Here is a 25,242-nt window from a genome sequence, read left to right as displayed (position 1 = left end):
GGGAGAAAGACCAGCAGCCTGTGTCTGGGAGTTGGTAGTAGAGGTTGGATCCTGTTGGAAGCCAGGAACGTGGAAAGGCAGGGGGGTGGCCGTGGGTCCTGGTTGGTGGTGGTGGTGGGCAGGGGCGGGGGGTGCTGGAGCAACAGTTACGAAGTGTTTATGCTGCCATAAGGTCTTCTTGTCATGATGGTGGCGAAACGAGCTATGGTAACCGAGGGGGCTGGAGAAAGGTTTCCCTGATGCTTTCTCAACCACCTGTGCCAGGTGGACACCTGTGATCTTTGTCTATCATTCTCGGCATCCAAACTGTCCCTTCTTGCCCTTACCTCCATGAAACAAGGGAATAGAATAATAGCGGTTAACATGTAATTCATGCTTACTGTATGCCCAGCAAATTGCGTGAATATCACACTCAAACTTCATAGAGTTCTAGTAATTTGCACCCAATTTTCAACTCTGTGCTTCTATAATATGGGGCTAATAACAGTACATTATTCGGATGGTTATTGTGAGGATTAACTGAGTCAATACCGGTTACTTACTAGGTACCTGTAAGCCTTAGCCGTTTCTAGCATTATTTTGCCTCAAACTGGCTGAGCAGGTGAGCTTGAGTCACTCTCGTCTCTGAGGCTCGATTTCTTTAACTATAAATGGGGCTGTTAATGCCTACCTCGCAGGCTTGTTGTGAGACTAAATGGTGAACGTAACGTCATATAGTCAATAATACAAGGCATGTTACAAACACTGCAGTGAATGCACCGTACAGAGTGGGCCTACTCTAGGGAAATGGCACCATTTGCTGCTGGGCAGCTTGTGCTCTGAATTGTGGAGGGCTGGGAGGAGGGGCTCCCTGACGCAGGCCCTGCACGCTGTCCGTGCCCATCGTGGGACTTGGCTGGACCTCCTCACTGGGGGTTGGTTAAATTTAAAGATCTGAAGCCACCTAAGGATTTCTACATGGTTCTATCTTTAACATTGCTCTCACAGTGGAGACCGCTGTCTCTTAGGAGCCAGGGCTGAGGGAGAAGGAGGAGGAAGCTGCAGGGCCTTGAGACCCCTGGGGGGAGGTGTGGATGTGGAGAGGGAGTTCCTAGCTAGAGCACCCCTCCCAGTGGACTCTGAATATTGGAATGTTCCCTGAAATTCCAGCCCCAGCAATGGAGTCTGGTAGTGTCTTGTACAGATTAGTGGCTAGAAAAAGACCACCATGGGACCCAGACCTCCTGGGGAGTCTGGAGCTATCCCTCAGGAGACCCCTCACCAGTCCACTGTGAAGGACTGTTCTTTTTCCTGGGGCCTTTCTGCTTGGCTGCAGCTACATCTATACTTATGTCACTTACATCACCTTCTTAGTGCAGCAGCTGTATATTTCACCCTATTGGCTTTTTCTTAGATGCAAAAGTTCCTGTACGTTAGGGCTTTGTGAAGACATTTTTAGAAGTTTTAATAGCAATAGTCTGCATATATGCCACAGTAATATAAAAGGATTTAATACCTGTAGGAAAAGAGTTTTTCCCATTACTGTTTACTTTCCTGCCTTCTTTCTGCCTGTCTCTGTTTCTCTCTCTCTGTCTCTCTCTCTCACATGCACACACACAACTTGTTTGAGCAGCAGCTAGGAAACTGAGCTACCCTCTACCATGCATCTCATTTTGAGAAAGCTGTATTTCAGGTTGGTGAAGCATGTTCTTCATCTCACTTTCTGCTGTTGGCCTCCTTCCGCCCCCTCTTTCTCAGTACCTTTAAGTTCTTGGATTCTACTGAAGTCCAACCAGGTTCATTAGAAACAGCTGACCCTTGGCTGGGTCTGGACTTCCGGAAATTATATGGAATTGAATTCTTTTGTCTTGGTCCAAGTTGAGCTCATGCTGGGCTCCTGACGAGGACGTAGGAAGGATGGGAGATGCCCATCGACGCCCTGGAAGGTCTTTGAGACGTGGTTTCTGGTTCTGTCCAGCAATCTCAGGAGGCAGCGACCATTAGCCCAAGATTGAGATGAACAGTGACCTGGGTGCAGTGAGGTGGATCCCACATCAGTTGCTGACTCTTTAGAATCTCTCTGCAAGGACCATCTCATCAAAACAGAGGTCAGATTGGGCAGGTGTCACCGCAGCAGCTGGGGTGGCAGCACCCAGGCACACACAGGCAGCAGGAGCATGGGGAGCGAGGCTGAGAGGTCCGAGGTGCCGCCACAGTCCTGGGCATTTTCCTGTGAACCCAGAGCAGAGATGAAAGGGGAGCGTTCAAGATGAGGCAACCATCCCAGCTAGAGGAGGCAAGGAGTAGGGAGGAGGGTCCCTGGGGTGAATAGAAACCAAAAACCTGGAGAAAGAGGGAAGTTCCAGAAACCAGAGGAAGCAGTCACCTTTAGACTGCTTGCCTTTTAGGGAAAAGTAGATGCTGTACACTCAGCCCAAAGCTGGGCTCAAGCCTCTGCTTGTCTCCAGTCTTGGAGCAGCTGTGGGGCCATCCTCTTAAGAATGACTTCGGGGAAGCCATCAACTCTGGAAACTTCTCCGATGTGGATCATTTGTGGCAGTCATGGTCAGCAAAGACAATACCATGTGTAAAGCACCCAGGTTAAGGTCGTAAGCTAAAAGCACCTTACATAGTGGGTGTTCAATTAATGTCGCTCACCATTAGTATTACGCATATAATGGTTTCTTCCTGTTTGCTCAGATCATTTGGAGCTAAGTGCAGTAGTAAGAAGAGCAATATGGGGAAGCTGTGTTTTAAATCACTGAGGGCCCAAACCCTGGGAAATTTGGCCCTCCTTGTAAGAGCACCCTTGGCTCCTGGTTGACTTAGTATTTGAATGACACAGGGGCCCAAATGTAAATGCGAACGCACGAATGTATTCCACAGAGGTGCATGTGTATGGTTGTGTTCGTAAGTGTCCAGAAGCACTCCTATCTGCAGGTGTATTGGCACAGTACCAGAGCTGAGGATTTGGGGATGAAGACCAAGTCCTGCCCCTTGTCGCCCCTCCAGCCCTCACCTCTGGATGGAAGGCATGACAGGAATCTGGTCTCCTGCGAAGCTTCTGGGAGCGCATCCTCTCACACTTGACAGAGGCATTATGTGCAGAATTCACTGTTAAGGTGAACACCTCACAACAGGAATGGATTCTGGAGATTCTAGAGACCAAGTTCAGGAAAAACCTATCCTTGGTGGGACCAGCTGCCTTGCAAGCAGCTTCCAAGGTCAGAAGGCAGCACTCAATGGTGGGGGGATGGGGTGGAGGGCTGGAGAACAAATCATGACGCTCTGTGGGGGAGGATGGGATGCTGGTGGTGAGAGAGGCTGGCCTCGGCTTCTCAAAATTTGAGCCCCTCAATGACGTCTCTTTCACCTCCACCCCTCCCTCTGCCCGCATATCCTGGAGGAATGGAAGGATTAGAAGGATATATTTGACTTCTGTGGCCTCCTGCAGCACTAGTGGGAAGATGCTACAGTCACAGGTGGGGTCTGTCACCAGGAGGAGAAGGTTACTACTGGGAATCTGTTGCATCACAAATATCCTGCAGCAAAGAGAGAGGTGTGTCATGGAACTTGTCTATGGCAAGCTTGACGTTGAGCTTCTAGGGAGAGAATTTGCGGACACTTAGTGTGGAGTTGGGCTGGCCGAGGAAGGAACAGAAAGATGAGGCAGGTCAGATCAGGGGCAACCGCAGGGACAGTTCTAGGCAAAGATCTCAGTCCTCTTGGCTTATTTTACCCACAAGCCTTTGCTGTCATACTGCTTCTTTCTAGCAGATTAGAGGTGAAGAAATCCAAACTGGGACATTCCTGAGAGTGAAAGGAGTTGTTGTAAATATATGAAGGGACAACAGGCATACATCAAGACTGTCCCAAGCAGTCCTTGCTCGTGTGGCTGTCCTTGCTTTGGGTGATGATGGTGGAGGCAGGCCTCGTTGGAAAGATGCAGTGCTCAGTCTTGGCCACAAGGTGGCAGAGCACACCCACACACAGCCCCGGAGCCCGCCAGAGGGAGGGTGTGAAGGATTAGGGAAGGCCTGTTATGCACTAGGCCTGGTGCATTATATAACAGTAGCTGCCACTTCCTGAGCATTTCCTATGGAGTGGATGATTTTACACACACGCGCGCGCGCGCGCGCGCACACACACACACACACACACACGTGAGCGTATTCAGCCTTCACCGCTCAGTATGAGGTTGGTATTATTCCTGTTTCGTAGCTGAGAGGAACAGTCTAGAAGTGGTTAAATAACTTGCCCAAAGTTACACAACTAGGAAGTAGCAGAGCTAGTTTTTTTTAACTCAAATCTGTCTACTCTATAGTCTTGGCCTTATACCATTCCATTACTTTATCCTCATAACAAACCTTTGAGATAAACAAATAACAATAGTTCCAAGAAAGCTGTTATGGTGAGGTTAAAATCCCAGGCATTGCACACTAGTATGAGATGGAAATCTGACTATCTCATGCCACCATCTGAGGTGCTACACTATAAAATAATTTGCTTGAGGTCTAGAGCTCTGAGGTACATCCTGGGAAGCCCCTGGTCATGGCAAGGCTGGCTGAGGGGACACCTGAGAGAGACCCAGGACAGAATTTCCCAGGTTGGGAGGTCCCAGAGGTCGGGGTGCGAGTCGCCAGGAGAGAACTTTCTCTAAGGCTTCCCTGTCCTCCTGGGCCAGGGCTCGGCAGAGCCGGTCAGATCTAGCAGCCTATACAGGGAAGAAGGCCCTAGTCTGGGCAGGGCCACACACAGCTCCAGCCCCGGGAGTGGAGAGGCCAGGTGACAACGCTACGAGTCCTCTTCCAGCCCACCCACCCCCTGAGAACACCTTCAAACTCGCTAGTTTCTCTGCACAGAGATTTCCGAAGGAGAGCTGACTAGTTTCTTCCCTCAAAGCTGTCCTTGACTTCGAGGGCTCACAGATGCAGCCGAGCTTGCCTGGCCCTGACACTGAGCTGCTGTGGGCTATGCAGGTGTGAGTGAGACCCACACTGAGGGTGTCACCGAGAGAGGCTGTGGAGACTTTGGAGGCTGAGGTAGGGCGGGTGGGCCTGCATCTGGTCCCTGGACCAGCCCTTCCTCCCAGGTCCCCTAAGACAGCACACTGAACCGTTCAGCGCCCCCAGTTGGCCTGCCCTCCGAGACAGCCCACATTTCCTTCACTAAGGAAAGTGAGAAGCCAAGACCCTGGGAGCATGGCTAGGGATGCTGGGAGCTGCCCTTGGGTCTTACTTCTGGCAGGCCCCACACTCGATGACCCCGTTGGTCTCCCGGATGGCCGTCTGGTGCACAAACACGGGGTACTGTGTGTCGCAGGGCTGCAGCATGTCCTGTTTCTTGTGCTTGTGAGCTGCAGGGAGACAGAGTCACACATGGGGACGGGGCATTGCTGAATTGGGAGGGCCTCAAGAATCCATTGCCTGGGGGGGTCTCTGTGCCAGCACTGCCGGGGCAGGGGCAGCCACTAGGCAATGAAATGCCCCTTTGTCCATGTGCGTGCAGATAGGCCCCTTGTCAGGAGTTACAGAGAGGGGGCTGGGTGAGAGAAAGACAGGGACGTAAAAGGAACGGAATAAACGCAGCAAATGATATCACAGTGGGGAGGGCAGCAGAGGGGGCGTTGGGGGCCTTGGGCTCTCAGTTGTGTGTGATTAGCACACCAGCCCTGTGATCTTGGGGAAAGCACCTCCTCTCTGGAAGTCTGATCCTCAGTGTAAGCTGGCTGGTTGGGAGGAGGGGTGGAAGCAGACCTCTTGAAGGCGCCCATGAGCACTGACATCCGGGGTCCGAGAGGAGAGCAGAGGCAGTAGGAGTGCCAAGGGGTGGCTGCGGGAGACCCCTCCCATTCCCATTGAGTACACGTGACATTTCTCAAGTCTACTACAGTGCTCTGTAAATGCAGCTCCCGGACAAGCCCTAGGCTTGCTTCCTTACCCCCGGGGCCAGTGATGAGCAGAGCAGCAAGAGCTGCCCGGAGCTGGGGGAGGCCTGGCAGGGGAGGTGCCAGTGCCCAGAGCCACCTGAGCCCAGGAGATACAGCTCCCAGGCTTTGGGGCTCCCTGGTGTCTGTGCGGTGCGCTTGAGTCCACGCAGAAGGGGGCAAAGGATGGAGTGAACTCTGCTAAAGGAAAAGTTGAGGCCCTGGAAGCCCAGTGCTGAAGGACCCACATTTGCTCCTAAGGTGAGCAAAAAGCAAAAAAACAAGGCTGGTTCACAGGCTGAGTGACATTATTTTTGTTCAAAATAGCACTGTTTTGTTAACAGCACTTCTCTGTCTTCCAGGCACTTATGCCTTTCCCTTTGCTCTGAGGGCCCATCTGTGAAAGAGGGGGTGGGAGGTGGGCAAGTATCACTCCCATTTCACAGACCCCGATGTCAGAGTCACCTAGGTTAGGAGGTCTCAGAGGTAGTAGGTGAGCTATAGGTCTCCCAGACTCCCAGACCTAGAAACTTCCCACTAGACCTTGAAGGGGAGGGGAGAGGAGGCTGCAGCCAGAGAAGCCGGGCGTCTGCATACTCGGTCAGGTTCCACCAGACCTTCAAGGGCTCCTCCTGGGCAACATTGCTGTCTGGGCCCCCTCGGAATCTGAGAGTGGGTGCTCTGGCTAAAGCCTGCAGAAGACTCAGGGCTGACTCCACTCCTTCCAGGGCCCAGTTACACTGGCTTTGTCCCCTGAGCCTGTCCCCTGAGCCCCTTTGTGTGGGTAGGTTATCTCAGTGACAGTGATAGTAACAATGCCAAACCATGATAGGGAGAAGTGGCTTCCGTGCAGCTGGGAAAGGGCATCAGGGCCTCACTCATCCGTGTCCTTGGACTCCAAGTCAGCACTGCTCACTGAGGACATGGATGAGTGGCCAGACCAGGCCCGCTAGGCAGGAGGGAGATGCTCCAGGGACAGCTGCCCTGAGGATGAAAAATTCTGAACAAGCAGATTGAGGGAGAGCATTCCCAGTTTTTGCAAGATGCAGCTGCTGGCAAAGAGAGAAAGATAAGGGAGGGGAGCTGTGTCCCCCCCCCCACCCTGTGTTCCCATGCAGAGGGGAGGAGGGACCTGTTTCTAAATGGGTTGTGACACATGATTCCTGGTTCCTGTCACAGACACCATCAGGAAGCCAAACTCTTAACAAAAATGGGGTGGGGAGTGCAGCCCAGGCAGTGATGATGTTCCAGAACCCCACGGAAAAGGCTCTGTTAAAGTGGAGAATTGAGCAAAACTGGTTAAAGCAAGACAGTCCTGTGTGCTGGGGGAACCCTGTGCCAGCCAGGGACATGGAAGCCACTAGCTTCCTTTTTTGCATTTAAAGATCAAGTGGCCGCACTCTCCTGGGAGGGGCAGTCCAGAGTCACAGTTGATCTTTGGTTTGTGGTCAGGCCTTTGGAGGACAGTGTCCTCAGATACAAGGTCACAGGAGATGTATTATCCCCAGAGTGTCCCTGTGACCAGACCAAGGCCTCCACCTGCCATGCCTTCAACCCCAAGCACTGCTGGGGGCGCGGTGGACACCTGAGCTGGAGGCATCACTGTTTTCTCCTCTGCGTGAGGAGACTTGGTGGCTGCTCACCCTTTTCCTCTTGGACTCATAAATGTTCTCACCCAAGGAGGTGGCTTGAGTGTTCCTTCTCCTAGGGTAGGACTGGACTTGCGTGGGATGAGATCTGGACCATCCCCCCACCCTGTGAGGAGTGGGGCTTTAAGCTGGGAGAAGCCCTCTGAGTTAGGGAGTCCCCGATGAAGAGAGCTCAGCTTTCCTTGGATGCACGCCTGAGATGCAGAGCTGAGGACAGGCCCTTCGCAGTCCCTCCCACACACACCCCCCCAACCCCCCGCCGGGCTCCCCAGTGAATGCTACTTACACTGATGGAAGACCGCTTTGGCTGTCCAAGACATGAGGCCCAGCACAGGGTGGGCATGATGTCCCACGAGGACAGGATGGCACGGGTGGTGATGTCACATGGGATGAATGATGTCACGTGCAGCAGTGGTGTCCCAAGATGGTGTAATGTTGCCCAGAGAGGTGAGGGGAGCCAGGAGTGATGGGGAGGCAATGAGTGAGAGATGGCCCAGCAGGGTGAGAGGTGAGCGATGGACTTTCCAGAGTCCCTGTCCCCTCTGTCCTCTGCCCAGAAGTGACAGGTTCTACTGAAATGGCTTCGATAGTAAGCGCTCCCTTTTGTGGTCCCGTATACTCACCCTCGGCCCCACTGTGTACATGCCGGGAGCCCCAGGCACTCCAATCAAGCAGGAGCCTGTCAGATGCAGAGCAGAGTCCGGAGAGCTGCATGTCCTCCCCATCTGGGCCCTCAGGGCTGGAGCACCAGAGCTCCCCGATGGCCCCTGGGTCAGGCCCTCTCCTCCAGGACACCCTCTCCCTGCCTGAGGCTTGTAGGTGAGCAGAGGGCCTCCCAACCTCTGGCAGCAGAGTGTAGGGGGCAAGAACCATATGTGCCTGGCCAGTTCCACCCAGGAATCCTGCCTGCCTCCTCTGGGGTTGTGGGGATCCCAGGCAGCTCCTGCTCAAAGGGCTCCCTCATAAGCCATACCTGCATGAAATGCCCCACCCCACCCCGCCCCACCCCCTGTCCCAGATGCAGACCCCACTCACAGCAAGAGCTCATTCACTAGCCACCTGGTAGCAGTCAGGAGGGCGGAGATTGGCTGGGAGGGAGAGGGGACACACAGTTAAGCCCAGGACACCAGGACCCTGGCGAGGGCTTCCCTTGGCACCACCATTAAAGACCACGGGGAAGCTGGGGGAGTTCCCCCTTCTGCTGCCCCCATCCCCCACCCCTTCGAAGCAGAGGGAGCATTTATAACAGTTATCTGATAAATTCCTATTGTAAGGCAGACACTTAGGGTTAAACAATGCCCATTTAGAGGACTAGTCAAGTTCTCTTCCTGATGAGCCACTTGGTGACGTTTCTGGTGCTGGTGAAAGCATTAGCAACTGGGGTTAGGAACAAAGCAAGAGAGGAGTTATGGTCTGCTTTCTCTGCCAGAGGTCCTCGTTATCTCATGAGCTGCCAGAACAATTCCCTGAAGCCCCAGAGAGAAGACCTACTGGCCTGGGGAGGAGATCGGCTGAGAACAAGGAGCAGGGGTGCAGGAAGAGGTTGGACAGGACTTTCTGATCAGAGTCAAGAGTGGGGTCCTGGGGCTAGCAGATGGGAGTCTGGGGTGACACTCACGCTGACCAGGGGCCGGGCCGCGCTGTGGTGGTGATTTGGGGGTTTGCACATGGCCTGGTAGTCATACATAGTCACTCTGAAAATCAGAAACAGGATCTGGGGAGTCCAGACCCTCCCCTACCCCCTGCCCCCTCCCAGGGAGAGGTTTGCTGCAGGGTTTTCATTCACCAGAATTTGTGAGGGTGCATGAGTTAGGATGGGCAGATCAGAAAAGTACATCTCACACGTTGACTGCTTTAAAGAAGCTGAACGGCAAATTCGGTTTTCCCTCTAAGGGCCCATATGACCTTATACCTCTCTCTACCTCGTGTCAAGTCCCTGGCTTCAGAAAGGTTGCTGTGGGAGCTCTTTGGGGCTTTCGCTATGGGTTTTTGAGGTCAGGATCCCGATATCTGTCGGGACCATTTAGCATCAACTCTTGCCTTTTCTATGTGTATTCAGTCTGGGGAGAAGCATGTCCCACTTACTGGCTGAACACCCCCATGCTGAGCAGCTGGGTCATGAGAGCGCCATCCACCTCCCCCAGGAATCTTCCCATCTGTGAGGGAGAGAGAGGGGGGAGAGGGAGGGGAGAAGGAAAGGAGGGATGGAGAGGGAGGGAGGGAGGGAGGGGGTGGGGGGACACAGGGGGAGATGAAGGGGAGGGAACAGATGGAGGAAGAGAAGAAGGGGGAGGGAAGGGGGTGAGAGACGGGCAGAAGGGGGAGGGAGGGAGATGGAACTTGATGAGGACTTCTAGGTCCTCCACATTAGGCCAGGGCTCATTTCTGAGCTCCAGATTAGTTGCCAGTTGGGTTTCCCCTCAGATTCCTTTCAATATAATCAGAACCATATCCATTCCACCAGGTCCTTCCCTCTTTAACCTCTTCTGCCATATTCTCTATCTCAGTCCTTTTTAAACTCTAAGTTGTAACCCATTAGTTGGCCATGAAATCAATCTAGGGGTTGCAATCAGATTTTGTTTTTTTTTTAAGGCACAGAATTCCTTTGAACAATTTCGGGTGACTTGCACGCTGTTAGGTTAAACAGGTTTTACAAAATTTGGTTTGTTGTATACGATGCATGTGTATGTCCTAGATCGGATGTAACATGTATTTCTTTCTGTGAATCATGGTCTAAAAAGGTCCACAAACAGAGTTCTGTCTCTCACACTGGCATCCACATCACCCAGCTGAATCCTGTTTGCAGAACTCTGGAGCTGCCTTTGATCTCCTTCCCTCCCCGCTCCCTCCACCTTTCCAATTGATCAGTGTGCCCTGTGGGTTCGTCCGTTCACCTGACTCCTGGACAGTGACTTAACCCAGACCTTTGTCAATGGCAGCTCACTCCACCCTCCCGACTGGGCTGTCTCCTAGTCCCCAGCCCTGCTGCCCGATAACCTTCCTCAAACACGCTGGGATTTGGTCTCTCTCTTCTTCATTTCCTAAAGAACAAAACAGGACCCTCCTTCCTGCTCCATCCCTTTATTACCCAACCAGCCAGTACTGGTGAGTACCCACCACTGGGTGCCAGACCAGGCAGTACCCTCCACATTGTTGACACTCAAGCCTGCTGTGCTCTGGCCTCAGACTGCCCTCCAGCTGCACCCCTACACCAACCACCTCGCCTGCCTTGGCCTCTTGCTTCTGTGGTTTCTCAGCATGGCAGAGTGAAAGAGCCTGGACTTAGGATCTGGATTTTGACTCAGATCCTGGCTCTGGCACTGCCCACTGTGTAGCCACGCGTAGGTTAGGGGCTAGCGTGTACCACTCATCACACACAGTGAGGGCTCTGTATGTGGTGGCTGTGTGACAGGAGAGGCTCCAGGCCTTGGCTCTTCTCTCTGCCTCAATGACCCTTCCTCAATCCCACTCCAAGGAGCTTTACTTGTCCTCCTCTAGAAGTCTTTCTTTTCTCCCCTTTCCAGCTGGAGTTACGGCCTCCCTCCTCTGCCCCTGGAAACCGAGAGGCTGATGACTAAGGCACAAGGAAGTAGCCATGAGACAGCTGGATACGATGAGACTCTTCTGAGCTCTGTGCTCCCTTTGGCCAGAGGCTCATCTGTTCTGAGGCCTGAGAGGCTTCTTGGAAGAGGGCAGCGGACAGACTAGGGGACAACAGGGAAGGGGCTGAGAGCATTGAAGGGAGAGGAGAGCAAGTGAAAATGTGAGAGGCATCCAGTCCCGCTGCTCTTCACAGTGCGGCCCTGAGCCCACCTGGAGTCCCTTCAGCTCAAGCGATCCCTCTCCATCAGCTGCGGATTGATAAATTTTGCTGTTCCAGTGATCAGATGTCTGCGCACTCCTGAATTACCAGACAGTGAGATCCTCCAGGGCAGACACCCACCTCCTGCCTTCCCATAGACCACACAGTGTCTTGTTCGTGGTCACTATTCAGTGTGTATTTGCTGAAGGAATGTGCGAGTGAATGGACAGGAAAATGAATGAGTGACCTGAGTACTCTTACTGGGAAAATGGAGCAGGGTGGAAAAGAGGCTCCTGATGAAGCTGGCCGCCCAGATTCCCACAAGGCTGTCCCCTCATCTCTCCTGACTGTGGGCATATTCACCAACAACCTTGTTGTTCAGATACTTGATTCTGAGAAGACAGGCTCCTGGACACTGGGAAAAATGTATCCTCCTCTGTACATACACATTCACAACGTGACTTTCTTGGATATGTCACTCTAGCAGAGCATATCCATCCCTCCTTTCTTCTTTTGGTAAGGCAATCCTGACTTGAATTATGGTAGCAACGTGTTCGGCTAAAAGACTACATTTCCCAGACTCCCCTGCGGCTGGGGCTGGCCAATGAAATGTAAGCAAAGTTCCTGGGTGAGACATCCGGGAATCTGTTTAAAGGGAGATCTACAGGAGAAGCACCTCATTCATGGCTGTTGCCTTCCCTTTTCTTCTTGTATGGAAAGTGGACATGAAGGCAGGAACTCCCATGGCCATGTTGTGATCTTGAGGATGGGGACACCTGGTGACCACACCATTCTAGGCCTGGGCTACTTTTCTTTATTCTTTCACACGAGAGGATAAACTTTTAATTTGTTAAAAATATTGTAGGGGCTCCTGCGTGGCTCAGTCGGTTAAGTGGCCAACTTTGGCTCAGGGCATGATCTTGTGTTTTGTGGGTTCAAGCCCCACATTGGGCTCTGTGCTGACAGCTCCAGAGCCTGGAACCTGTTTTCTGTCTTTCTCTCCCTTTCTCTCTCTCTCCCTCCTCTGTTCTCAAAAATAAATTAAAAACAAAACAACAAAACAAAACCATTAAGAAAACACTGTAGTGGGGGCTCTATTCCTGACAGCAGAACACAATTCTGTGCTGATAGTTTCATTTGAACTTAATCAGAGTGAATTAATGCCTCAAATAGGTAAACTGATTAGTTCCTGACCCTGCAAAGCCAAAGTCGAAACACTCAAACTTGAGTACCCTTGTCAGTTTAGTTCCCCTGGATTGACTGTGGCATAGCACCCAAAGCACAGCACAGCACAGGGTCTTGCCTCTGTCCACCCACAGCACAGTACAAGGGCTCTGGAAGCTCCAGGTCCCCATGCCAGCTAGGTTTGCTCAGAGCAAGGCAGGGCTCCACTTGTACAGGGGCCAGTCCACAGATAAGCAAGCAATGGACTGCCCGAGCTCTGGGGCTGCATCCAAAGGGCTTGGGGCTTTCAGTGTTTTCAGTCTGTTATGAGGTGGGCTTGAAATGGGGCCCTGTGAGGTGCCACCCAGGGCCTCAGGCGAGAAGCAGATGGGGCAGGTGCTGACAGAGGACTCAGAAATGATGAGTATTCCTGCTGGCTGAGCAGCAGCCCTGCGCATAGGCTAATTTGCATGCCTCTGTGAAGCTACTATCCCCAGAGGGAAGGGAGACCAGAGGGTGGGGGTGAGCCCTCAACTCTGGAATGGGGCAAATGTCTCACAGCCTCTTACCCAGGGACAGCCTCAGTGTCTTCTCTACAAAGTTAAGGGGTGTGAGGATTAGGTGCAGTCACTGTGTGTGACTTCATCAGGACCAGTTTCTTCTTGTTCCTTTCTAGTGTACAGCCCCACCTGGCTCCCCTGAGCTGGTCAGTCTCTTGACAAGTGCGTGTGGCCCCACAGTGGGGCCAGGGAAGCATGTCGGGGAGTGACCATTGGCACCACACTCTGGAGAGAGCCGCCCAGAGGGCCTGTGGCGTGATGGGCCACCTCTGGGGCAGGTGGCCAGCTGCATTTTTCTCTGGAAACACCAAGCCTGAGCTGTCCAAGTGAGGCTGCCCTGATCTCAGAAAGGCTCTGCTGCCAGAGCGTGGGGGAGCATGGGGATGTGCTAAGACCAACGGTGAGGGCTGGTGGCTGGAGGGCGTGGTCACCAGCATGAGCCAGGCAGAGAGGCTGGGGGCTTCTCCTGCACTGTGTCCACCATGCCCACTGCTCTGGGAGTGTGACTAGAAGACTGGGGGGGGGGGGTGGCGCATGGTTGGTAGGTGTGTCGGGAGGCAGGGAAGGAGAAGGGAGAGCCCAGGAAAACAGGAGCTGGGGCTTAAGACAGGCACATCAGAGGCCCTGGTCTGAGGATGAGGTCAGCATTTTGGGCTGGGGATGGAGAGGGAGAGGGTGCCATTCCCTCTGAGAGATTCAAGTCCTCAGGGAAAGACATCATGATGGGGCATCTGATTTTTTACCTTTGCTGCCCCTTTGAGGTCCATTTTGAAGCTCTCCACGGGCAAATGACAGGACTTGGAGTCCCCAAATGCAGGGTGACAGATGCACTGTAAGCATTACAAAGATCTATAGAGCTGTTGTCACTCTCTTGGCCCCAGCTGTCTGTTCTCTTTCTAGGCCCCAACAGAGGGCTGTAACCCTGTCATCCATAGTTCTTTATTAAAAGAATGAGCCCTGGGGCACCTGGGTGACTCAGTCAGTTAAGCATCTGACTTCAGGTCAGGTCATGATCTCCCAGTTCACAGGTTTGAGCCCCGCATCGGGCTCTGGGCTGACAGCTAGCTCAGAGCATGGAGCCTGTCTTTGGGTTCTGTGTCTCCCTCTCTCTCTGACTCTCCCCTGATCATGCTGTCTGTATTTCTCTCTCAAAAATAAATAAAACACTAAAATAAATAAAAGAATGAGCCCTGAGCTGGAAGAGAGTTCCAATGGGACCAAATGTCTAAGCAGCAGGCCTGGAACACCACCAGGGCCAGGAGGGACCCAGGCCGCCCCTCCCTGGGGCAGACCACAGATGTGCCCTTGGACATTGCACTCACACTATTCGCTGGGCAGGAGGGCCACAGTGAGGAAGGGCTGGGAGGGACTTTGGGAAGAATCTTTGCATCCGGAGCAGTGACAAGGTCCCTGGATGGACCTCAGCAGGGACAAAGAATAGTCTGGGCCTTCTGGCACATTAGCCCAGCTGGGAAAGTGCATCCAGGTCAACAGTAGCTGGCATTCAAGCCTAGAAAGTGGCTGTCAGACTTCATCGCACATCAGAATCATCAGAGATCTTGTCACAGCACAGTTGGTGGGCCCCACCCCGGACTTTCTGATTCCCTTAGTCTGGGTAGGGCCTGAGAACTTGCATTTCTGTCAAGCTCCCAGATGCTGCTGCCGCTTCCAGTACCCCTGTCCCCCAACACTGTGAGGCTTAGAGGTAAAAGGGGGGAGGAATGAATGAGTTGGCCAGGCCATGTGGTTCTTGACAGCATTTGGGTGTGTTTGAGGAGGCGGAAGGAGTTTATGGTAGAACAATTCTGAAATGACTCCCAATGAGTCCAGCCTCTTGGGAGGTTGGACCTAGTAACTTGCTTCCAGTGAATAAAATAAAGTGATGGGATGTCACATCTGAAACTAGGTCCCAAGAGACTGTGACTTCTACTTTGTTCTCACTCTCTCTGTCTCTGGCTCTTCTTGGCTTGCTCACTCTGATGAAGCAAGTCGCCATGTTGTGAGCTGTCCTGTGGAGGGGCCCATGTGGTCACTCACCATGTGAGTGAACTTGGAAGCTGACCGTCCTCTAGTCAAGCCTCGACATGAGTACACAACCCTGGCTGACACCTTACTTTCAGAATCACGGGGTCAGAGCTGTCCAGGATGAGGAAAGAGGAACTCCATCAAGAGACTGCTCCCAGAGTCCTGGCACCAGCCTTGGAGTTTAATCCGGGGCTTGGGATGCCTGGCCTTGGCGTTCAGGGTCCTAGAGGCATTGGTCCTAATTCCATTAGACTCAGCGAAGTGCAGCAGAGGGAATGAACTCTGCTCCAAGCAGTAACAGAGTGGCCTGGGGTGGGTGCCCAGGCCACAGGAAGACTGACCACCCGGGAGGCTGGGGCTTGTGGCCTGCCACGTCCCCCAGAGAAGGCCGATCTCCCTGTGGTCACCGTCACTGCCCTTTACTGGTATTTCTAGGCTCAAAGCCTGGCTTTTCTATAGCTGTTGGTTTTCAGGTTGCTAACCTCACGTTGCAGCCTCAGTTTTAACTCCAGGATAAAATGAGACTAATACCATTACCAGAGATGATGGTGGTGGTGGTGGTGGTGTGGTGTCCCCGCTGAGGCCCCAAAGTGGGGGAAGGGAGGGAGTGGAAGCAATGGAGTGTCAGAGGCCAGGGTAACTGAGCACAGTGGGGGCTTGGGGCTCTGGAGGAGCTTCTGGAAGTTCCCAACCCTATGATGAAGATTAAATTCCATTTCGTTTACACCCTGCTTCATCCTATAAAGGATTTGGGATGGCTTTTAAAACTACATACAATGTTATAATAGTTGAGAAAACAGGGATAAATAAGCTAAATAAACACATACTTTATAAAATATAAGTCTCTAAATAATTGTTTTTACAAATATTATCCAAAGTTGTGCCAACTTGTGAGCAAATGTGATCTGCGTAGGACCAAAGGGGCCCAATGGGTGATGCAAAGAGCCCACCTCTCCAGATGTGGGGGCCCCACGCTGGCTTGGTTTCCTTCTCTGCAAGGTCATCCCTCTGCTTCTGGAGCAGCGTCAGCCAATGACGATCCAAATCTGGGTCGCCACCTTTTTATGTCAGCCCCTGAGCTAAGAATGTTTTTCTATTTGCAAACGGTTGGAAAAAAATTTTTTTTTAATTCATAATGTTTCATGACACATAAAAATGGTATAAAGTTCCAATTTCAGTGTCCATAATTCAGTTGTATTGGAACAAAGCCCCGCTCATGGTTTCCATACGGTCTATAGCTGCTTCTGCACTGTGGCATCAGAGCCGGGTAGTTGTGACGGGAGCTGTCGGGCCTGAAACGCCTAATGACACACTATCTGGCCCCTTTCCAGGAGACACTCGCTAAGGCTGTCCCGGAGCACGGTCTCCAGGCTTGCCCGCCCTCCCCCTACATCCTGCTGCTCTCCTCACCAACTGTCAGCCTTCTACTCATGCTCTGAAACTCTGGCTCCTGAGAGCCAGCACCACAGGCACCTGGAGACAGGGCGGTCGCAGGTCCCCAGGGCAGCAGGGATCAGCACATGAATGACTGAGAGCATCAGAGCCTCCTGCAGCCTCATCCCATCCACTGGTTTCAACCCCTGTCATCACCCATTTTCTCCCAGAGCTACAGACAGATGCTAAAATGGACTGGTGCTCTGTCGGGCTGCCCTGGGGACTGCGGGGAATGATTGGCAGTTCCCAGACAGGATCATCTGCAGCTCCTACCAGAGGAAAATGGGGGAAACCATCTTTCTCTTCACCACAGCTGCTGAGGAAAGCTCTCCTCGAGGAATCAGTTTCCATGACCCATTGGTGCTTCTTCCTCAGGTTCCCTCTTTCCCACGTCCCTTTCCTATGCTATGGGTCCTCCATGTTCTGATGGTTCCTTTGGACCCTGGGCCCTGCTTGGGAGAGGCCAGAGCACCAGCTGTGGCCCATGTGGAGACAGCCATGGCCAGGACCTTGCCCTGTGGCTCTACCCCAGGACTCAGAATCTCGGGGCGAGGAGGAACTTAGAAAACATGTAGTCCAGCCTCCTTACATCAGAGAGGGGGCAACTGAGGCACAGATAATGGGAGCTGCTTAGACAAACTACATATCCAGTTAGTGGCCAGGATCACACTGGATCAGATTCCATATCCCTTCCCTTGAGCATCAGGCTGGAGGCCCTTTCAATGCTTTTGGTTTGTTAAGAAATACTTTCGGTGAATATATTTGGGTTTGGTTCAGGTTTGAACAGCCTTCTTTTTTAGTTTGATTCCTGGCTAAATAAGCCACTAATCTGGGGGCTCAGCAAATACAAAATTATGATTATACTTTCTTTTCTGCCTTTCTGAGTACATGCTGGGTCTGGGGAGACATCCGTGTGCCCGAGGGAAGGCTAGGTGTGCAGCCAGGCTGCTAGATGAAAGAGGATTGCCTCCGTTCATTTATTTCCTCTCTAGCAAGCTGAGGGTCAGTCTTGGTGGGTTAGAATAGAATTTTCCTCAAGGGAGGTCTAGACAGAAGAGAGTCCAAAGTGGGACAGGCTTGGTCTTTCTGGGACCAATGAAGATAGAAGGGAAGGATGCTATAGTCTGAATGTGTCCCCCAAATCCACATGTTGAAACCTAACCCCCAAGGTGATGGTAGAAGGTGGGGCTTTGGGGGAGTGATTAGATCATGAGGGTAGAGCCCCTAGGAATGGGATCAGTGCCTTTATCAAAGAGACCCGAGAGCTCCCTTGCCCTTGGCGCCATGTGAGGATACCACGAGAGGTCTGTGACCCGGAAGAGGGCCCTCACCCGAGCACACCAGCACCCTGGCTTCTGACTTCTGGCCTCCAGAACCATGAGACATAAATTCCTGTGTGAACCACGCAGTCTGTTCATGTTGCAGCGGCCTGAATGGACTAAGTGGGGAGGGGACGTGATGGAGGGCAGTGGGGTGACGGGCAGTATAAGGGAGTGTGGACTCTGGGAGCCAGCGGCACGCCTCGGCACAGGACACATGCGGCCCTGAGGTGGAGCTTGGCCTTGCCGATGCTCCTCATCATGTGGGCAGATTCCCTACCCACCATGGGATGAGGCCAGATAAGGTACAGACAAAATAAAGAGGTAATGTTTTCTCTGACCATCCGAGTGGAGAAGTGTCTGAATTTTGTGATCTTGCTGTACGGACTTCATTTTAAGAAGAGACCCCGTTTTCTTCAGACCATTTACTCTCATCTGCTCTATGTCAGGATTACTTCCTGGGGCCATTAGCCCTCTCCCTGACTAGCCTGGCTATGGGGTGACTTGACTGCCCCCTAATTCTACTTCCCCAATTCCTTACCTCCTGGGACCTCTCTGAGATCAGGATGAAGCCATTGTTGTCGATGACGAAGCAGTCCAGGTTCTGGGGAGAAACCCAGGAGGAGGTCATGGCTGGGCCCTGACGCCTGTGTGGCCTGCCCGTCCCGGCGTTCGGGAGGGCCGGCCTGCGTGTCCAGTGCAGAGACACCTGACGTGGCCCACACTGCAGGGAAGGATGTGGTTGGGGGGCCTGTGGAAGAACTTACACTGTCCTGGCAGCTCTCTGGGCATGGCCCCTCTGCAGTGCCGCACTGCAAAGAAGAGGAGAAATTGTAAATTGTGTATACCTACGTATGTGCATCTGCACGGTGTTGTGTGTGTGTTATATTCGCATACAGATGTGGGGTTTACACTGTATGTGCTTGGTGTGTGTGTGTGGTACATGTGGTATGTGGTGTGTGTGTGTGTGTGTGTGTGTGGTATATGTGGTATGTGGTGTGTGTGTGGTATGTGTAGAGTGTATGTGTGCAGTGTGCATGTATGGTGTACACGTGTGGTGTGAGGCACGTGTGAAGCTGTGTTAGTGGGATCAGGGCAAGGAGAAGCGGGCCCTCGCTGGCGGGTTCAGCCTCGTCTGAGGGAGCCACGGCTGCTGCGGCCCATGTGTGAGGAGGGAGGTCAGCCCCACGGCACTGGAAGCCTCCCAGGGTGGCTCTGGAGACTCCTGGTCTTTGTGACCCCACCGGATGTGGAGGGTGCTGCTCGGTTATGGAGCTGGTGTCCCTTTCCCTCCCACCCCTTCCGTCTTCATTCTGTGGTTTCCTAAACCCTCTCAAAGTGAGGACACAGCAGCACACAGACAGGGCCATTGCCCAGAGGGACCGATTCTGGCCGGAGGAGCTTGAGGGGGGCAGCAAGGAGGCCCAGGAAGTGGGGAAGAGCGGGTTCAAGGGCTCTGGGCTCTGGGGAGGGGCAGCGGGAAAGGAAGGGGTGGAGTGAGAAGCACAGGATGGACAGCAGTCAAGGCCCCCGGGTCTTGGCTGGAGGGACTGAGGGGTGCGCTGCCTTCTGCCTGGTGGGGCCTGCCTTTTCCCCGGGTCTGAGCTGAGACAGAGCCCCTGGCGAGGAAGGCCAGGAGTCCACAGGCTGAGGCGTGGGGAACTGAGCCAGGCAAAGAAGGAAGGGATCTGGGACAGCAGATTGAGGGCCCAGGAGGTGGGTCGAGAGGCAGTGGGGGCAGCCCGAGGGAGTTGCCCTCCTCACCCCAAGGTGGCAGCCATTCCTTTGGCCTTGGCCTGGCACCTTCACACCCACCTGCCGGGTCGCTGCCCAGAATGTGCGTTGCAGGAACTCCAGCCTCATTTGGACGCCCACGGCTGCAAGGAAGTGGGGAGAGGGAGGGCAAGACCATGGCCGTGTGTTTGGGGAGTGGGGTAGTAGGAGGGAAGAGACAGTGAGAGAAAAAAATAGATCCAAGTCAGAGAAAGGAGGTGCATCCGCAGGAACTGAGGTGAGAGGTAGCACCGAGCTGAGTCAGATGGCAGCGTGCTCGAGAGCCGAGGCTCCTGGGGAGTGGGAGTGGGGAGAAAAGCAGACGGGCTGGTGGCTTCTGTCTCTCCGTAGCAGGCAACACCAGAAAATTCTCAAGAGAAAGATGAGGCCCAGGTTCTACAGAACAATGAGGACAACACTCTCCTCTCATCTTGGGGAAATCAAGGCAGGTGCACTGGGCACTTCATTCTCCCTTTTCCCACAGATGGAAAAACAGGCAGAGAGACTGAGCCATTTGCTCAAGGTCATCGGACCAAAAGTGGTACGCTGAGAGTGGAATTCAGGGCCCCTCATGGGGCTTTCTAGATTTCAGGCCCATTCCTGCTCAAGGTCTCCCCCACTTTGTAAGGCTCTTTCCTTGCTGAAAGGTATGATCCGGTTTACCCAGGTTTGCAGGTAGGTTCCAGAAAGCTAGAGATGCTACCAACTGGCAAATGCTACTGTTGATGATGCCACGTCCAAGGGCCACCCGTGCCTTTTTGGTTCCCAAATAGTCTCGGAGGATGAGAGCTGGAGCTCACATGCTAAGAGAAATCTGAGGTCAGAGAACATAACAAAAAGGCAGGTTATATTGAAAAGAAAAGGAATAAAAAAAACTAGGTCGACTTCCTACTGTCTGGAATAATAATATTGAAAATTCTGAGTGCCAGTCACCTTCACATCCATGAGCTTATTTCATCCACACAGCGGACCACTTCTATTCTTATTCAGACTTCACAGCTGAGGAAATGGAGGCTTGCAGAGGTGATGTGCTTGCCTAAGTCACCCAGCCCCGAAAGGCAGAACCAGGGCTCAGCTGGGTCTGGCCCTAGGGCTCTTAACTGTCTGTTCTCCAGGCAAGCACTCTCCCACCTGGGGCTGTGGTCCCCTCATCCGCACACTGTGCACGGATCTGGGCTCCTGGCTGTTATGCCATATTCATGAGACATTGTAGGCACTCCAGTGACCACTCATTGGAGAGATCCTCCATCATGGCCATTCTGACTTGCCAAAACTCAGGAATGGGCTCTTCTAAATGGGCTGGAGTTCTGGAATGGTACAGAGATACAGAATTGTATCCTTTTGGTTTTTCAATATGGAATGATCCTAAACAAATATTATGAAAAAAATAAATGAGACAAAGGAAGGGTCAAGGGGCCAGAGTCCTGTCCCTGGGGTTGCCAAAGCTGTGATCTTTGGATTTGTTTCTTCAGTTACAAAATGAGCCATGATTATACTTGCCCTAGGAAGGCAGAATGAGTATGATTGTTGAGGCTCAAATAGATAAAGAAGGAGACTATTATTCTACACTAGAGCCTTGGTTCTCAAACTTTGGCATGTATTAGAATCATCTGGAAGGTTTGTCCCTGTCCCCAGTCTCTCATTTAGTATGTCTGGGGTGAGGCCTGAGAATTTGCATTTCTTTAAAAAAATATTTTTAATGTTTATTTATTTCTGAGAGAGAGACACACGGAGTGTGAGCCGGGGAGGGTCAGAGAGAGAGGGAGATGCAGAATCCGAAGCAGGCTCCAGGTTCTAAGCTGTCAGCACAGAGCCCGATGTGGGGTTCGAACCCCCAAACTGTGAGATCATGACCTGAGCTGAAGGTGGCTGCCCAACCGACTGAGTCACCCAAGTGCCCTAAGAATTTGCATTTCTAAAGTGTTTCCAGATGATGTTGATGTTACCCGTCCAGAGACCATATTTTGGGAACTAAAAATGTAAAAATTGTAAAGCAATGCTGTTTGATTGAACTTTCTGTTCTAGACACTGTCTCATACAGTAGCCACTAGACACATGTGGCTATTGAGCCTTTGAAATGTGGCTGGTACGACCGAGAGCCTGAATTTTAGATTTTTAATTTAATTTTAATTAATTTAAATTTAAATAGCTACATGTGGCTGGTGGTCACCATATTGGACAATGCGATTCTAGAGCACACAGACAAAACCAAGGCCCTGAGAGGCCCCTTCCCTCCTTTGGAGTCTCATGGCGCTTCTGTGCCTGGAACTTTGGCTAGCCTTCTGGAACAGGTTCTATGATACGGGAACATTTGAGCTTTCTGTACACTTCTTTAGGCTGCAAGGTTCAATGGCCGAGAGGAAGGGTGGGAAGGGCCCAGGCACACCCACTTCTTGGTCATGACAGAGACACGAGACACACAGACACAGCACGTGGTCAAGTACATGAGGCCTGTGCTGAAGGGTCCAGCGCTGGTGACCATACCCTATCCTCCCTTCCATGCTTCTCTCTAAACTTGCAGGTGGCTCCTCACTTTCTCTCCCATTCTTCCTTTTAAATGATATTCATTTTAGACCATTTGTTTCATCTGTAGAAGAAAGCTGAGTACAAGAAGAGGAACCTTCTAAAAATTGCCAGAGAGGAGTCACACCAATGCTTAGAATGATCAGAACTTTGGGCTACTGACCGCTGTCCTTGGCTTCCATAGTCAAAGAGCTTTCAGACGATTCCTTAAGGGAGACTCTGCCTGCTCATGGAATCATGACATTCCTGAGCCAGAAGAAACTCTGTGACTCTAACAGAGTCTTGAGAGGGTGGGGGTTAGTTTTTCCCTAATGAAACTCGTTTTGAGGCTCTTGGCTAGAAATGGAAGGAGTGGGGAACAAAGCAGATTCTGTGTCCCTACGTTCCATCTCACAAATGGACCAGAAGCCACTCTAGGGCAAGCTCCAGGTCCTTTGTATCTGGGTGTCCTTTGCAGAACTGAAGACATTCCAACTGCTTACATCTCCACTTGGGTCACTAAGAGGCATTTCAAACATCCCATGTTCAAAACTGAACTCTGGCTTTTCCTCTCCAAAATGTGATCCTCCTTGAGACTTCTCCATTTGGGGCATATTCCACTTAATTGTTCTCATGTTCCCTTCTTCAATCCAAGTTCTTCAGCCCTTATTCCAAAACACTGTAAGTCTGTCTACGCCACCCTCTGCTGCTACTATCTTGGGCCAAACCAACATCCCTCACTTGGATTAACGTGCTAGACCCCTAAGCAGTCTCCCTGCCTCTCTGCCGTCCGTTCCCCAATAGCCATGACAGTGATCTTTCTGAATACCAAATCACATCACTCCCTTGCTTAAAACCTTCCAATGCCTTTCCACTGGTTTTGGAACAAAATCTAAACTCATCTGTAATATGGCTTCAAAGCCCCATAGGAGCCTGCCCTGCCACTCTCTCCGATTTCAATATGAATCATCTTCTCCCTCAAACGGCTGTGCATCAGCTATGTTTCCTTCCTGGAATGCTCTTCTCCTAGAACTTTACATGGCTGGCTCCTTCTCATCATCCGCTCTCAGCCCAAACATCACCTCCTAGAGAGGCTCTCTCTGACCTCTCCAGACAGAGCAGCCCATTCCTTCATCATCCACTCTATTTCATCACTTTTAGTTTCTCAGCAACAGGATTTATTTATTTTATTCTCATTTATTGTCTGTCTCACCTTATTAGCATGGGGGCTAATAGTAGGCAAGGGGGAGTGAGTTCTGATCCCTGGCACCTACTATAGTACTGTGGGGCTCCATAAATATTTTTTATTTTACTTTTGAGAGAGGGAGAGAGAGCGTGCAACAGTTGGGGAGAGACAGAAAGAGGGAGACACAGAATCCAAACAGCTCTAGGCTCTGAGTGGTCAGCACAGAGCCCAACACGGGGCTCGAACTCACAGAACCTCAAGATCATGACCTGAGCCAAAGTCAGAAGCATAACTGACAGCCATCCAGGTGCCCCTCCATAAACATTTTTTTAAAGTTTTTTAAAAATTTATTTATTCTTGAGAGAGAGAGAAAGAGAGAGAGCAGGGGAGGGGCAGAGAGAGGGACAGAGAAAGAATCCCAAGCAGGCTCTGCACTGTGAAATCATGACCTGTCTTGAAACCACGAGTCAGACGCTTAACTGACTGAGCCACCCAGGCTCCCTACCACAACTATTTTGTGACCTAACTAAGTAAATATTTGTGAATTCCATTGAGTCAGCCACTTGACTGGGAAGCAAATTCTACAAGATCTTGCCATCTCTTCCCTTACCTTTAGGGCTTAGGACTGAGCTGAGCTCCTTCCTCCCATATGAAGCTTGGCCCTCTTATGGATCTGGACTTGAGACCCTAGAGGTTTAGCTGTGCTGATTCCCCTGAAGGCTTAGGAGGGAGCCCCCTAAGAAATGGGGACTTCAGGTGAGACAAAAAGAGCTTCCTCATGGTAGGAACTGCTAGATCCTGACAGCAGGGGCTGGTAGAGAATGGGGGAGGTAGTGAAGAGCATGGGGGCATCTTCAACAACAAATCGTCTGTTCTGTCATTCTCATTTCAAATTCGGTTCAACTCTTGCCTTAGAACCCAAACTGTACTTTTCCACCCAAGACACTGTGAGAGCCCAGCCTTCTCTTCCTGGGAGAACTGCCAGGGTGGCCCTTGGGTCCCTGTTCTGCTTGCTCAGGTGGTCGGCTCTTATCAGAACCTTACTGGACCCCCATCTCAGGAGAGCACCAGGCTGGCCACCGCCACCCCCACCCCCCCCACCCCCAGTGCCTCCTCTAAGCCTGCTGTGTGCAGGAGATAATACCTCATGGTATTATGTTTGCAGACGGGCACAGAACTCGTGGTGAAGAGAAATCCAAGCAAAGGGATCTAGGGAATGTGCGGCACCAGCTTCTCTGGGCTGCTTCCCCCAGTGGGTTATTAAGAGACCTCCCCCTCTTGCTTGTGCATGATTGGTCCTTGTTTCAGAGGCAGCCGTTGGAGCGCATGTCCCACTACAACCTGACAGAGGCAGAGAAATGATGCCCTTTCCTCCTGCCTTTCCTCTCTCCCCGCCTCTACACAAAGATCTCTGCTTCTCCAGTACGATCTTGTGCCTTCCTCCAAGGCAGCTTTTCTTTAAGATCCCCTTGACTGTCAGACAACCTAACAAAGAGCCTCAATAAGGCCACAGGCAGCAGACGGCTTATCAAGATGTACCTCTCTGTTCCGGGTCCTGGCTGTCACCTCGATGCTGCTTTGTCATTACAGATGGCAAAACAACACAGCTGTGCGCACACATACACACGCACACACAGAGAGACATGCAGAGAGCCATTCTCCCAGCGAGTCGGCACCTCCACACTTTACCCTCTAGCTCTCCTAGTTACTTTGTCTTTTCCCCTTCTCTGCCCTGATAACTCGGCCTGGAGACTGTTGAATTGATCAAGAGCTGTGAGATTAGGAGGGGGCCTTCTTTTACCCTACAGGCTGGTTTGCCAGCAGATGCTCAAGGTCATAGAGTGCCAGTAACAGAAGGAGACCCAAGATCTCAATCATTCTCCCGCCTCATTGTACAGAGCAGAAAATCAAGGCCCAGGGCTG

At 52.0% G+C, this 25,242-nt stretch overlaps 1 protein-coding gene across 1 annotated transcript in view; it reads right to left on the bottom strand.

Moving 5' to 3' along the window:
* Nucleotides 1-2,104: 2,104 nt before the first annotated feature.
* CACNA2D4 (calcium voltage-gated channel auxiliary subunit alpha2delta 4) overlaps nucleotides 2,105-25,242 on the bottom strand; it is a 112,956-nt gene continuing 89,818 nt past the window's right edge. The window contains exons 27-38 of the mRNA XM_039236349.1: nucleotides 19,674-19,735; nucleotides 18,626-18,670; nucleotides 18,400-18,462; nucleotides 9,640-9,710; nucleotides 9,173-9,248; nucleotides 8,590-8,642; nucleotides 8,178-8,233; nucleotides 7,841-7,861; nucleotides 5,218-5,335; nucleotides 3,409-3,521; nucleotides 2,999-3,081; nucleotides 2,105-2,209 (exon numbers count right to left, since the gene is read on the bottom strand). Of these exons, the coding sequence (XP_039092280.1) occupies nucleotides 2,105-2,209; nucleotides 2,999-3,081; nucleotides 3,409-3,521; nucleotides 5,218-5,335; nucleotides 7,841-7,861; nucleotides 8,178-8,233; nucleotides 8,590-8,642; nucleotides 9,173-9,248; nucleotides 9,640-9,710; nucleotides 18,400-18,462; nucleotides 18,626-18,670; nucleotides 19,674-19,735 (866 nt within the window). The remainder of the gene's footprint in view (nucleotides 2,210-2,998; nucleotides 3,082-3,408; nucleotides 3,522-5,217; nucleotides 5,336-7,840; nucleotides 7,862-8,177; nucleotides 8,234-8,589; nucleotides 8,643-9,172; nucleotides 9,249-9,639; nucleotides 9,711-18,399; nucleotides 18,463-18,625; nucleotides 18,671-19,673; nucleotides 19,736-25,242) is intronic.

The sequence above is a fragment of the Hyaena hyaena genome, unplaced genomic scaffold, assembly GCF_003009895.1.
Source record: "Hyaena hyaena isolate Hyena2069 unplaced genomic scaffold, ASM300989v1 scaffold_108, whole genome shotgun sequence".
NCBI classification, from domain to species: domain Eukaryota; kingdom Metazoa; phylum Chordata; class Mammalia; order Carnivora; family Hyaenidae; genus Hyaena; species Hyaena hyaena.
Note: the sequence above shows the minus strand (reverse complement) of the source record. Positions and strands in the feature narration are given on the sequence as shown.